At 38.0% G+C, this 15156-nt stretch overlaps 1 protein-coding gene across 1 annotated transcript in view; it reads right to left on the reverse strand.

Annotated features, from left to right (window-relative positions):
* Positions 1–232: 232 nt before the first annotated feature.
* The window catches only part of TRPM1 (transient receptor potential cation channel, subfamily M, member 1), a gene marked incomplete at both ends in the record, with an annotated part of 35897 nt that continues 20973 nt past the window's right edge, over positions 233–15156 (reverse strand). Inside the window, 11 exons of the mRNA XM_009585310.1 lie at positions 233–425; positions 1052–1303; positions 2608–2736; positions 4775–4906; positions 5243–5365; positions 6859–7087; positions 7627–7919; positions 10405–10434; positions 11693–11833; positions 13406–13456; positions 14405–14539. Coding sequence (XP_009583605.1) covers positions 233–425; positions 1052–1303; positions 2608–2736; positions 4775–4906; positions 5243–5365; positions 6859–7087; positions 7627–7919; positions 10405–10434; positions 11693–11833; positions 13406–13456; positions 14405–14539 — 1708 coding nt within the window. The remainder of the gene's footprint in view (positions 426–1051; positions 1304–2607; positions 2737–4774; positions 4907–5242; positions 5366–6858; positions 7088–7626; positions 7920–10404; positions 10435–11692; positions 11834–13405; positions 13457–14404; positions 14540–15156) is intronic.

The raw sequence follows: 15156 nt of genomic DNA on the forward strand, positions 1-15156 counted from the left end.
TCTTGGACAGGAGAATATTCCAGACTATATCACTCTCAGTGTTAACTGAATTTGAATATAAACTGAGAGACAGGACATGCAAATGGGGATCAGAAAATTGTTCAGTCTCTGAAGTCTATCACAAAAAACCAACAACAATATAATCATAAAGACAAAACACTACTTCCAAATTAAAAACAATCATTAATTTGGATCTGATCATCTGCCTCAGAAACAGGAAACAGACTCTTACTATGAATTCTACTCTTACGGTCTATCTGGTCTGCGAACACCTCTCCATAGATCATCCAGTAGGGCATATAGAAGATGTTGCGAGCTAGCCTCCAAGAAGGCTCCTCATCTGGGTGCAGGATAGCTTGGCGGGCTACTCCAAAACTCATCAGAACCACAAGCATGATGATCACAAAGTAGAGCATGTCAATCATCTGTACGGAGAGACCATACAGAGGCTCTTATCATCACCAGGTAGTACAGTAGCACCAGCACGTCTGTTTGCCAGCATGTGTTAAGTAAACAAGAAAGTATCAAGAGAACACACACATTCCCCTGGATACTTTTCTTGATATTATTCTTTGTCTTTAACTATTGCTCATGAATTAAGCATACATAAAAATGCAGTAAAACCAGTCATTGAAAAGAATACTAGATTTATATTTAAAAAGACTTAAAATGTTAAAATCTTTGCTATCCCTATTCTCTTTTGCATCAAGTGCGCTATGCTGTGCTTTCAGAACAGACCTCTTCTGTGGTTTCACAGAGATGATACAACCATTGCTGTATCATCTCCTATCCACAACTGATGGTTTTGTGGATGATCCTAGTGTATCGGCTTATTGCTATGGCTTTGGGAGGCAGAAGGCAGGCAAAGTGAAATCAAGCAATTGTTAACAAGAGTATTGCATCTCGTGTGTGTATGGAATTCACATGGCACCTTTTCCCAGCCTTTATTCAGGGTCCTACTCAGATGGAAAACCTCTTTTTAAAATCAGAACTGAATTTAATTTCCCATGAAGTTCTGAAATACATAATTTACACCAACTTAGGCACTAACCATCTTTCCAATCATCATGACGTAAGGTCCCAGATATTTGTTCACACCAAAGATATCTAGTACTCTAATGTACCAGAAAATTATATCTACGCAGTAAATCACTCTTCCATAACCCATGTAAGGCTGGTTCTGTAGGCGAAGAATTGCTCCTATCATAAATACTGAAATAGCCACCAGGTCAGTAATATTCCAGTATTCCTGGAGCCATACTTTCACTTTTTGGCTCAGCTTGCCAGGCTCTGACATCAGAATCTGAAATAAGAAAAAAAAAACCAAAACAAAACAACAAAGAGATCATTAGGAAAACCTCCAAGTTACATTTTTGAAGTAATGGTCATGAAAAAAGACCAATCTTGTCACATTCAATAGGTGTCTGAGACCCCCTCCACTGCCAGCAAAATTTGTCTCAAGCAGCAGTATTTTTAGTTACTAGCAGGCAAAATTTCCTTTTCATAGAAACATAGAATGGGTTGTGTTCGAAGGGACCTATGAAGATCATCTAGTCCAAGAGCCTTGCCATGGGTAGAGACATCTTTCACTAGATCAGGTTGCTCAAAGCCCCGCCGAACCTGACCTTGAATACTTCCAGGGACAGGGCATCCAAAACTTCTCTGGGCAACCTGTTCCAGTGTCTGACCACCCTCATCATAAAAAATTTCTTCCTTATGTCCAATTGAAACCTACCTTCTTTCAGTTTAAAACGCTTGCCCCTTGTCCTGTCACTACAGGTCTTGGTAGAAAGTCTCTCTCTGTCTTTCTTACAAGCCCCCTTTACGTATTGAAAGGCTGCAATAAGGTCTCCCCAAAGTCTTTTCTTCTCCAGGCTGAATAACCCCAACTCTCTCAGCCTTTCTTCATAGCAGAGCTGTTCCAGCCCTCGATCATTTTCGTGGCCCTCCTCTGGACCCCGTTTTCATCTTTGTTTCTATTTTGGCTTTAGTAAGCCTTTTTTTATTACAGGCTTTAATCAATAACATTTAAACCAGGAGATCTGGCTTACTGACTTGGCATCTATATTTATCTCCAAATTAGTATGAAATATGAGAATTGTGAATCAGAGAAGGATAGGCTAAGTGCAAACCACACTACAGCATGTGAATACAATAGAAGTTTTTATGCTATCTTCCTCATACAAAAGTAACAAGATCAGTCAGATAGTATTTCTGGCTAATTCCCCAAAACACCTCTCTGCCTGCAGTTCTCATCAAGGACTGCATCAGTAATAAAAAGCCAGTACCTACTGAGATTTCCTTCATGGGTTATGGCCCTGCCCTTCCTTGGAAATACGCATAAGAGAATGACATAATTCATTTTGACTACTGACCTCAGGGCATTTTTGCCTGACCTTTTTGACCAATAAGAGAAGGTTTTAATGTGTGGGAAAGGATTATAAATGAAACTTTCTCCAGTGATGGGCATTTTGGGACTCTGAGGATATGAGAATCTTCTCTCTCATGTATGGCTTCTCAACCCTCTGCACAAGTCCATGCCATTATTACCCCTAAGAGCCAGCTTCATTTTAAGGATTATGAGCTGTTGGTATGATCAGACTTTACCTCTCTTACTTTCTCCAAAGCCAACGTCATAATGTACGAGATGACAATCCATTCCTGGACTGATGGCCACCGTTCCATCCGCACCAAGATGATATAATTAAATAGCATCAAGTAACCAAGGTATGATATCTACCAAAAAAAAAAAAAAATTCTTTATGGACTTTAGATGATGGATCCCAGGATCCTTCCACAGTTAGGCAGTATTCAATTACTTGAGATAACTTCCACACACAAAAAAAATCAGTCTCCACTGATTTCCATTAGGAAGTTCTGGACTATTAGTGTAAGTCAACAGAGCTATCATCACTCAGTTTTCCATTTACTGGTATAAACGTCAAACTGGTGATGCTGGCATTTCCATGCCTCACAGCAGTCTTTGGTGATCAGCCAAACTAAAAACTTCAGAGATCTTAGAAGTCCAGAGTTAAGAAACCAAAATGGATTCAATGGCTTTGCAGAAAAAAAGCGAAACAAAGCAGTAATAAACCAAAAGATTTTTCCAGGAAGAAAATGAAGTTTTCTAAAGAATGAGATATTCAGTGTGAAATGTTTACCCACCATCCCAAAACAGACCTAAAGCAGAACAGGGAGGCAGGGCTGTAAGCAGCACCTGCCTGGAGGGGTAGGGGAAATAAAGAGCCACACAGGCCACTTGCTTTTCTCCACCCTGTAATAATGAGGTTGAGACCATCTAGGTAGAATATACTCTTTATGTGAAGCCAGAGGCATACAGACTTCATGTATCAGTCCGTACAACACCTCTTCCTATACTTGTTACTTAAACCCATCTGCATGAACAGTAGGTTTGCAGATATTTTGGTTACTTTAGGTAGCCCTTAGTCTCAGGAGCAAGTTTCTTGCTGAAGCCTAATTCAGTAAGAGCACAGAAGGCTGCACCACCATGTCAGAGTAGAAACACCAAACAGAAGGCAGTAAAATCCTCTTAACTGAGGGGCCTGCATAATGCATGAAAGCATAGCCCGCCCTAATTGTGACATTCATATGAACATGTATGAACACATACATTGAGGCTATGCTTGCAAGATTCAGGTGTTGAAGAACCCTACTTGCACAAGAAAAAATACATTCTTCTCTGAAGAAAGCGGGCCTGCTGCAATGCCCTTCTTATAGCTGCCATGCACACTGGCAGAAGCCATGGGCCTCCAGCAGCTGAAGGAATGACAGATGCTGTGGAACATATGTCCAGGCGGCTGAATTATTTCATTTGTTGAAAGAAGCAAAACAACAATTCCAAAGCACTCTAAATCAGGCCCTTTGTGCCTGGGGCTTTTTTAATCTACTAAAATGTAATTTCTTTACACTGTTAAACCATGTTGAATACTTTTCTTTGAAATTAAATAGGAATTTTGCTTTTAAATTATTAATATAGGCAGCAGAAAGGGATCACTATAATGTTTTGTGATTACGATGTGCTAAAACTAAAAACCTACATAATATTATGACATACTAGGTATCGGCAGTCCTAACTTTGAATAAAAAAGAAACCAGTATCCTTTTTACAGGGCACACACGAAATTTATGAGCAGTAGCATGAATACTTTTTCTGTTTTATTGAAACAGAGTTTAGCACCAGATAATTCTTGATGTGCTAAAGAGAAAATCAGATGCTTGTCAAAAATAAATAATTTTGTTTAGATTGGTTTTAATTATTTAAATAAGGGGAAAGTACCTATTAGGTCTTAGCAGACTGGGATCTGTGCTTCCATCTAGGTTGCACTCAACTAAGCCTAGCTGTCAACAGAGCAAATGGCAAGCACTGATACTGTGCATTACTTCTTGGGTCCTAAAGTGTATTTCAACGCAGAACAGGAACCAGATGCTTTAGAAAGCGAAAAGATCCAGCCTAGTTTGGATTGAGTGACTGGACTGTGGAGCTTGCACTGAGTTTGGCATATGATTAGCCAGACAGGGCCTCCTTCAAAGTGTGTAGGAGCTTTAGAGGCTGACAGCAGAAGCTTCAGTTATTCATTCTGTTTCATTGTCTATGCATTTTTCTCTGAATAAAGGGAGTGCTTTACTCATCAGATTCCATGAAAGTCAGTACTATTTATTTATTTATTACTTGGTTATTATTTTTACATTGGAATCCTTTAAGTTTCACAGGTGTGAGAAAAACAATCACTATCAGTTTAATTACATGACTTACTGTGTAGAACCAAAATTTGACGATAGGTGCGTTATAGAATTCATAGATCTTTGTTCCAATTGGAAGGCTCTTTTGTTTTTTATTTCCATTCTCTTCATCTCCTTTTCGGGAGCCTGTATCCACATTTGCATCCTGGAAGATGAAAGTTGTCAGTTTTCATCAATACACAATAGTAAAAATAGTAGCTTTTCCTCAACTACAGTCCCAGCCAACTGTTAGCTACACAATGCTTCCTCTAAGCAACAGACCTCTTTTTAAAAATACGAAGATACATATTCCGTAAATCTGTGCAATAATAATTTACACACTCTGAGAATCCAGCCTATACACTCCCCAAACTCTTCACTGATTTTTATCCCACAGAGGCAGTTGACATTTTAACCTGAGTGACCTATAGCATAATCAGAGAAGTTAGAAAACTGAGCACTCTTGAGATATTAGAACTTCCTAATAATCTCCATTACTGACCACATTTTCCTCCTCCTTTTCTCTGCCTTCCTCATTTTCTCTTGATGTCTGGTAAGAATAATCATCGTAACTCCGAAACTCTAGGAAAAGGATGGTGGGAGGGAAGAGAATCCCCATTATAACCTGTACAACAAGAAAGAATTCAACTCAGATAACAATATTTGTTTACATTAGTAGATTTCATAACAAGGCGAATCCCATAAACAATATTTTCTTTTGTATGGTATTCAAGATACTCTGCTATCCTCAAACCTACAAAAATGAGTAACTAGTACTTATGAAGCATTGGCAATAAGATCTTGTATGGGAAGATGGCACCCTGGAAGGCTTCCCATCTCCATGAATACACTGCAATTAAGAAATTGTGCTGCAGTATTAGAGTTGTGCAGAGAAATTCCATGGAATGGACACAGTGGCAGTTAGAAGAGGGCTTCAGGTTTGTTACTGGAGTTTATAGTTACTTTAGTCACGTACTATAATTAGTTTTAATAGTTAAAAAACTTGTGAAAGGTAAAAGAAGCTTTGAAGATAGCACTGGGAGAGTTCTTTTACTATAGGAGATTGCTGAGATACAGAAACACAAGCATGAGTTGCCAAAGTACAGAAAAGGAGCAAAAAGAAGAATGCAGGTAATGAAACTAGAACATTAGCAGATTGATTAATCCTTTGGAGAAAAGAAAGGAAATCAATAAACAGATTTAGAAAGCACCGTGATGCAATCTGAAAGGCAGGACACTTGCCTGAAGATTTTAAACAGGTTTAAGACGGAGATAGGGGAAAGTGGAAATAAATTGAGAATGACAGAGAGGGTGCAATGTGTATGTCAGGAAGCTTGGCAGTATGACCTGGGAACATAGGCATGGCACTTTTTCAGTGATGAGGGAATTAAAGAAATAAGGAGATGAGACTTAAGGTGGCATCATCATGATGGGCCTCCATATGGGCGACAGCAACTGCATAATATAACAGATAGGATTATATTCACCTGAAAACACACACAACTCTGCTTCCTTAACATTGGCTCACTGATGTTTCTCTTCACATTACTCCTCACGTTACTCATTTTTTTGTAAATCCAACAATTCAGAAATATAAAAATCAGTAAGAGAGACCATATCATCAAATCACAGAAGAGGGAAATAAAAATCACATAGTTTCACACAATGCAATTGCACAGATTTCACTCTTTTCAACACTGAGTCTCAACTCTGTGTCTTCTGGTACAATATTAAGCAATGTGAGAAGCATGTGTCCATGTCTGGTTCATTTTCTCTCTATTCCCATTGCGTGGACCCCTACTGGAGATCTTTTTGCTTGTATCCAACTAATTTTTAATCAAAGGTGTATGTTTTCAATGAACAGATCTCATCATTCATTGAAAGCCACAACTTTGCTCTCAGACTCCAGTCATGCTCAACTTTTATGGATTTATATTTTCCTTTGTTATGAGGTAATGTTCCTTAGATATCCTGAATTTGGAAATAAAAAAAATTAGCTTTAAAACAGGTATGTTCTTAAAGCATCTATAATTAGTAAGCCAATTTGTTCTATTCATACACTATGTATAATGTAGTATTACATGCAACAAACTACATCTTTGAAAACAACTGCAGAACCTTAAGGCCTGGGTTTTTCCGCATGCGTAGTCGCCCCATCCACATATCTGTTAAGAGCATCTGGCTGCATGTGTGAGCAATGAAGTCCCTATGTTTAGCTGCCACAGCCAATTTCAGGCAGGTAGAATTACTCCAGTTTTTCAGTTCGTAGGTCAGTAGTTTCATGGCAATCTGCTCATCATGTTTATAGGACTGATCCAAGAGTTCAACAGCCAGCTGGCCAAAATCTCTGGAAAATACAAGATAGAGTGAAGTTTGATTTAGAAATCAATTACACACCCCCACCCCTCGTTCACTGGGGGTCATGCTTTTCCACACACATGTACAATGACAAGAACAACTGAGTCTCAAGCTTGATTTGGGACAGTCTACAAAAGTTCCAAACAAATTTTTAGTGACCAGAGAAAATTAGCTTAGACCGAAAACATCTTAAGGCCAGTTTAGATATATCATCAGATATCCCTTAATTTATGTGAGCAAATCCTGAAAATAACTTTGTGAAATAAAACTAGCTAGTTTTAGAGAGAGAGAAGCTGAAGAAAGAAGGTGTTCTGTCAGAAAAAATGCAAGTCTTCCCCTTGCTAGCGTTGCCTTCAGATTCTGAGACCACATTTTGGCTTGTTTATTCTTGATAAATCAGCTCCAAATGGCGTTCTGTGAACCTACATTCTAGAAATCAATTGTACTTTTACTAAAAGTAAAGCTGCTCAGCAGGTCAGACAACCCCCTACATCAAGTAGACATAAATTCTGCCCTGCGTCTACTAACTTCGAGTTGTTGTCCAGATCCTGAGAGATGTCGTCCACCAGCTCACTCTCAGAAGACTCATGGGCCATAGACTTGTACAGTTTACAGGCCACAAGTGCCTTGGCCATGGTTTCCTCCCCTCGCTGCCAAAGGAAGAGTGCCATCTTTTGCCGTTTCATCAGCACAGCCCATACCATCAGTTCATGAAATGGATACTGAAAGCGGCTGACTTCTGGGTCATCCACATCAATATCGATCTCTTCCTCCTTTTTCTTCTTCTTCTTCTTCTTCCCTTTGGTGGGAGGCTCATCATCCTGGGAAGAAAAGAAGAAAAATGTTCCCATCAATTTTTAACAGCTTACATGACAATGGCAGCATGGACAGAACAAGTATTGAAAGGACATATTAATAGTTAAAGTTCTAATTTGTTTTTGCTGTTTGCTACAATGAATGCCAATAGCGATAAAACTATGAAGAACATGTGACAGAGCAGGCACTGGGCTAGCACACACAGTTTAATATTTTATTCAGAGAACCATATCTTGCATACTTAATTACAAGTCACCCATCTTGGATAAGTACAGTAGAACCCTATTGTACTGAAGGCATCACTTTACACTGCATTGTAAGTAGATCTCTACCGCATGTGTAATTGCACAAGTTGATTTGCGATGAATTAATATTTAATGAATTCCACTGTAGTGTCAATGGAGCTTTAACAAACCTGAATTCACTATGAATAGGTTCCACTGTAATTTCTGATTTGATAGTTCTGCATTTATTCCTGAAGAACAGTGCTGCATATCTTAGAAGTATCAAAGCAGTTTTCAGACTGACATGCAGGTGGAGAGAGTGGTAACATGCAAATGGAAAAGTCAGGCAGATAGCGTCCTTAAGAACAGCAAAATACTAAAGGGAGTCTTCACCTTTGAATAAGCAATCTCCTCTTATGTATGCAGTGCAAACGGAAGGTATAAGTATCCCATTTCTTAAAGGGATAGGGAGGATAGGCCATTACTACAGGAACCAACATGGAAGTAACTGAAGGGAAGTACTGACAATGAAGCAGGATCCTGAAGGGAGAAAAGCCATGATTGGGAAAATTAGGGTTTAAATAATGTAGGAAGAACATTGCATATATAGATGTAGGCAGAGCTCATCATCATTGTAGACCTTGATTCCAATCTCAGAAGTGGATTGCAAGTTAAAGCAATTACCATTCTACAAAATTAGTTCCTGTTCAAGCAAGCTCAGCATAATGCACTATTTTTTGACAAAATATGAACTTAAATCCAAATTCAGGGTTCAGCCTCACACCATAGGTTTCCAAACACGACTCTTCAGCTCAACAATTAAGTATGCATTTCTCTTCCAGCAGTTTTAAGAACTGCAAGCGGTGACTTCTGTCTCTTATGGAAAATTCAGGGGTCATTAATTGCATGCACATGAAGAAAGTGTTGAGCATCTCTGAAGCACAGGACATAAAATCTCAAATGAAGGACCAAAAATTAGGCCGTCCCCACACTAGGAAAATCAAATCAAAACAAAACCCTGGGTGAGAAAGACAAAGTGCTAAGGAGTCTAAACTTCCTGGTTTAGAGCTGCTAACACTGGAAATGAAAAAAACCCAAACGCTTGGATTCGCATCAATTTACTGACCACTTCAGCAAAAGAAATGTTCATTTTTCTTTTCACCTTTTCTTTCTCTTGGAAGAAGGGAGTGGGCTACATCCACTGTCAAGTGGAGAGAACACTTCAGTTTGTGCCACATAAAACATTTCTCACTGAAAGAAATAGGAAAATCAAAATGTGCTTTTGGAGAAGCACTAAGCAACCTACGTGTGATCAACGCTGATTAAAAAGGGCTGCATCTCTGAGGGGCTGAGCTTCTGTCTGGCCTTGAGCCATTAGAAAACAGGAAGCTGACGAGAGGGATTAAACATAACCTGGACTTTCTCTGCAGAGAAGAAAGCTGCTTATCTGTTTGGGGAAATACAGGCTTTTGTGTGTGGGTATCATTCACATCAAATGTAACACAAGCAACATGTACATATACTGTGTTCGAATACTATCACAGCGTTAATAAAAGCATACTTAATAGACAAATGTACCTAGCCTCTTTGTGTAAATGCTTACCTGGTCTATGTTAATACTTTTTTCAGAAACAAAAGCAACTACCTCCAAAACAGAGTGAGTTTTTAGGTATCATCCCAGACTTGATTCTGATCAATTCAAAATTTCTGCAGACACACAAATAATTGAGGCAGGGGTTGCACCCAAAATTCTGGGTCAGCTTCATCATCTACAAAGCATGGTGCCATCATGGTAGCAAGGATGTTTTATAGTGGTGGACAGGATCTAACGTGTCAGACCACCTTGTTTTTTCACTCCAGTTAAATGTTTTCTCTATGATAAAACCTCATTTATACATAAATTATTACTTCATGGTTAAAGGGGATTTGAGCAGAAGTAGCACTACTGGATCACATTATCTTTTCAATATCATCAATGTTCACATCTGAATGATTAAATCTACAGTATGTTTCAACATGGAATGTGCTATTACATAATAGCGCTAAAAAATGCCTGAAGACTACTGAGCAAAGCTTTAAGCAGCTCTCAAGACCCTACCCATAAAAAAATGTCAGAAGTATTTCACAGGCTGTTTGCAAACTGAAGATCCTGTCTAGTTGAAATTTACTTTAAGCCACAGTAATAGTGAAAAAGCTAAGAGCAAGAGTAGAACTGTACCAAGAAATACTGTAATAAAAACAGTATTTTACAATAAATCCAACTTACCTCCATCCCTAGCAGTTTAAGAGCTTTTGGCTGAATATTAAAAATAGAAAAGAAAATCAGTTAGATGGGAGGGAAAATTCAAAGACCAAACAATACCAAGGAAAAACACATTTTCATTTACAAATGTACAGTATTTATTATTAAACTTACTATTCTAAATAATTGTACCAATAATGGTACAATTAATTAATTTCCCTCATAATTGTATTTGCAGGAAGGCAATGGGTTAGAAAATATTTTCCATCCTGCACTCAAGTGAAATATATTGTTTCAGATGGAAGAGTTAAATGAATCACTCAATAATACACTTTGAGAATTCAAATCACCACATGGTCACAAAAGCTCAAAAAAATAGTGCTTCTAAGCATACACAGGGTGAAGATACCATAGGAAACAGTAATAAAATATAATAGCTCTTCAAACCTCTCTCAATTTCCCATTAAAAAAATCCCTCTGTTCTATTGTGAAATCTCTGTTTTACATTTTATGTAAAAGGTTTATTTGTTTGTTCCATCAGATAGTACTACACTATGTATGTACTATATATTGGCTACAGAATACTTGGGCTTTGAGTGGCCTTCTGACCATTTGTGGGGCTAGTTTCCTAATGTGTTTCCTAGTGTGGGGCTTTCTGTAATTAGGTTAGGAAGCTTCACTTGACGTAAACAAAACAAATAAATAAGCTAATGAAGAAAATTATCCTATTTGCTTAGAATAGACTTTTTAACAAAGCAAGGGCCATGCTTGATATTCTCAGGACTGGTACATGATTATGAAATGCTTTACTGAGATTGTGGTGGCTTCCGTAGGGTAAGATTTATGCTCACAGTACTTCTTCACAGGACTTACTGTAACAGGTTCATAGCTCTTCTGTGTTCAGACTAAACTCTCTGCCTTACCCAAGTTAATGCTACTTTTGGCTATAATTACTTGATCAATAGGCCTGGCTTGACCAATATAATTTACAGTTATAAGAGAGCTACAGCTTCGAGTAGGAATAAGTAACTATGCAAACACCACAGTTAGGAATGCTTGGATTGTAAACTACTGAAATAGGAGGAAATATCACCTCCAGATCAATGTATTTACCACCTTTTGGGTCCTCCCATCCTTTACCATAGGTGTTTTACAGGTTCCTTATATAACTTCACTACCAGAGTTTCAACTTCGGTCTTGCAGCATTTCTTTAGAATTTAACATGTAGTGTTTCACAAAGACAAAGGAACAAAGTATTACTTATTTTTTACCATCAGCACGATGGCCACATCCAGAATGAACTCATTCTTACCCTCTTTGGTCCAAATAAATTATTATAAAGAGTCCGAAAACTTTTTCGAGTATAGTTGCAGCGATAAGCTCCACCCATGAGATATTCAAGTACAAGACCAATATCTATTAGGCTGATATGATAATCTGGTGGAAGATTTCCCTACCAAAAAAAAAAAAAAACAAACCCAAACAAAATAAGGACTTAGGATAAGAAAACATAACATATATTAAATTGCCTGGCTAGACATATCACGTCATGTTTAAATTGGCACACAGGTATTATTTACAGCCACACTGGTTTCAGTTTCTGAATATTTGTACAAAATTAATGATAACTGATTCACATAATGAAAATTTTTTGGGGCCAGATTTTTTCTGTTTTGTTGTTGGCAGTATTTATAGTTGAGGACAAATTTTCACTTGATTTACTCACACAATATGGCAGTGTCCATACAAGCCTGAGTTGTTTGCAAGGATTATATTGATGAAAATAAAAAACTTTGTACTGATTATCATTAATCCAGTATAAAAGCATGACTTAATTTCACATTGAATATCAGGCATACTTTACATTTTATGGAAACTTAGATTTCATCATAGTATTATCTACAGAGTTAAGACTACAATGCAGAACATGATTTAGATTAATGGGCAGCCCAGAATCAAAGAAAAAGGCAAACTATAATTTCCAATGTTACACTTGAAAACTGGATAGTGGTATTGACTCTGCTAGAATCATGAGCTCACACCTGTGCTTCGTTGTTCAAGACACATTCTATAACAATAACTGATTCTACAGCACCACTGAGCAGTTGCTATGATGAAACAACTATATCCTAAGCAAACACATCACCTCCATGTTAACCCAAACGAATCCCCGAGACTGCCGCTGAATGAGTGAGCTATGAAAATGCAATGACAAGGAGGAGAGACAGACAAAAAGCAGAATGCAGAAGAGCATTAGTAACACTCAAAAAGACAAACACTGAATGAGAAAAGTGTTAAACTATGAAACAGATCAATATGAATTATACATTAACCCAGTACTGCCTAATTCCCACATGTAAACCTCCCGGAAATAAATGGGAGTTTTCCTTGCGAAAAGGAATACAGGCTATTTCGTGTAGCTGAATTTTACTGAGTAAAAGCTCCAAAGCCTCAAAGAGAGCAAATACAACAACAAATCTTACAATGACCCTCTTCACATATAATGAACAAATTTACATGTAATAGAAACAAATGAGTAACAAATTTAGGACTTCTAGCACTAAGAAAAAGGACAGATTTTCTCCCAGGTAAAAGTAGGATTGATGGGAGAAAAGTAACTAAAAAACACACAAGGAAACAAACAAAAGGAAACAAATTTTGTGCTCTTGAGTGGGGCTTCCAGTTAACCTAGCAGGCCTTTCCTTCCACTCCTCCTTTGTAATGCTGCATTGGGAGCTTCTTGTAGAGAAAAAACAGTATCAACCTAAATGTCAAATGATACATTACACTACTAGAGCTTAACTTTCCTCTCCTTAGTTTTTAAATTACTAGCAATACAGTATAGCCATACCTGATTTAGACTGACATCACTGTTTGTCATAGGAAGTAATTTAACTTTCCTGTTCTTAACAGCTACCATCTAATTTCAAATGTCTGCTTTCCCTCATGCTATGCTTGCTTTTACTGTTGACTTACACAGTTAATGTAATCATGCAAATGTAATGCTGCTGTTAGTTAAGCTTACCTTTTTCACATCTCTGACTAGCAAATGCAGCGTATTTGGTGGACCCAATCTCTGAAACAAAAATAATTCACGGTCCATTAGAGCTTCAATTCTTCAGATTTTTTGCAAACACAAATGTAAGTAATGATCCGGCACTGTAAGCAGAACTTTAGGCAACCATGTGCCGTCACACTCTGAAGGGGTAAAAAGAAGGAACTGGGCTACAATAACAAACACATTTCTATCAAGAGCTGTGTAACCCCTTTCTCATAATCCTTTATGTGGTGATTCAAGTCACAGCAGTTTGTGGTATTATCTGAACTTGTACTTGCTGCAGGAGCCATAAAGGGACTGGAGGACCAGACTGAGATTATATGTTGTATGAATGCTGCCCTAGACTACTTGCCACTTAACCGATGGGAAGAAAAACAGTCTAGAAATAGTTATGTTCCTGATGAATTTGCTGCGGGTTGGGCCGGGGATAATTTGAATAAAAAAGCATGATGTTCTGTGGTTTTGGGAAAAACATTTTGCTTTGCTGGGCCACAAGGAAAAATGATACTGACTTCTGCAATGTGATAAGAATAAAAGTTGCTGTGTAAGTACTTTGCCAAATTTACAGGCTTATTTCAATAATATTAAAGTATACATACATGAAAAGTAATTGAGATTAAAAGTAAATGACCACTACTGGCTGGTATTAAATTTTTACTATCTACATTAGTTCTTTAAGTGTTCTGAACGTGCATTTTAAATACATCACTATATTTACATAACAAACTGCAATAGCTTCTGAAAGCTGCTGTAGGCTTATTAATTAGGAAAGTGTATAAGGAGGGAAACAACAGGACACTATATGTAGTAGCAATGGCTCCCTTTACCGCTATCCAACATCTGTGTATTGTCAGGGATCAGAGCTTTTTGGAAAAACTAGCATACCTCAGAAGGACAAGAACAAAAAGGATGCCCCTGTTAAATACAAAGTTACCACAGGGCATTTTACTATTTCTGCTCACTCACGGTGTTATAAAGTTCTTCCAGTCGAGGAATAGTGAGGAAGTGCTGCATGTTCACTCCATTCTCAATAAGTAGTTTCACAAAGTCCACTCGATCCAGAACCAGTGCATCCAGCATAGCCTGCTCCAGGGAATTCACCTGAATTGCAGCATGGAGAATGTGAGACTACATGAGCACAGAAGAGTTGGTTGGCCAACAACCACAAACATTTTCATTACTTAGGATATTCCCAAGTTCCCAAATATGTTGATTAATCTGTAAGTGAAAAGGAATTTAGAAAATGACATTTTACCCATGTGCAAGTCAATACAGATGGTAGAGTTTTCCCACGAGGTCTTGGGCAAGAGAAGAGCAGTGAAAGAAACATTTAGCAATACAACTGTAGCTTTCAATCATTTTGTTTAGTATTTTTAACTAAACGAGGCATACCACGCTTGACACATTATGTGAAAAAGAGATTTGCTGGCTCAACATGATAGGAACAAGTTAAAATTTAAGGAGAATGCACTGTATATGTTTAAGAAGAGGCTGACATAATTTACCCTGATAACTCGCATATGTATCATCCACTCAAACTGTTGCCTCACAGAGGCAGAAAGACTCAAATCATTTGGGAAGAAGAACTTCCTCTTCCTTCACCAACTTAGCTTTGCCTTTAGAAAATGTTGGTCAGGAAGCCTAATGGATCTTCTCTTAACATGGTCTAAGGGGTTAGAACTCAGTAGGAGAGGGGAAAACCCCTTGAGCAGCAATCC

This window comes from Fulmarus glacialis, unplaced genomic scaffold (assembly GCF_000690835.1).
Source record: "Fulmarus glacialis isolate BGI_N327 unplaced genomic scaffold, ASM69083v1 scaffold43519, whole genome shotgun sequence".
NCBI lineage: Eukaryota > Metazoa > Chordata > Aves > Procellariiformes > Procellariidae > Fulmarus > Fulmarus glacialis.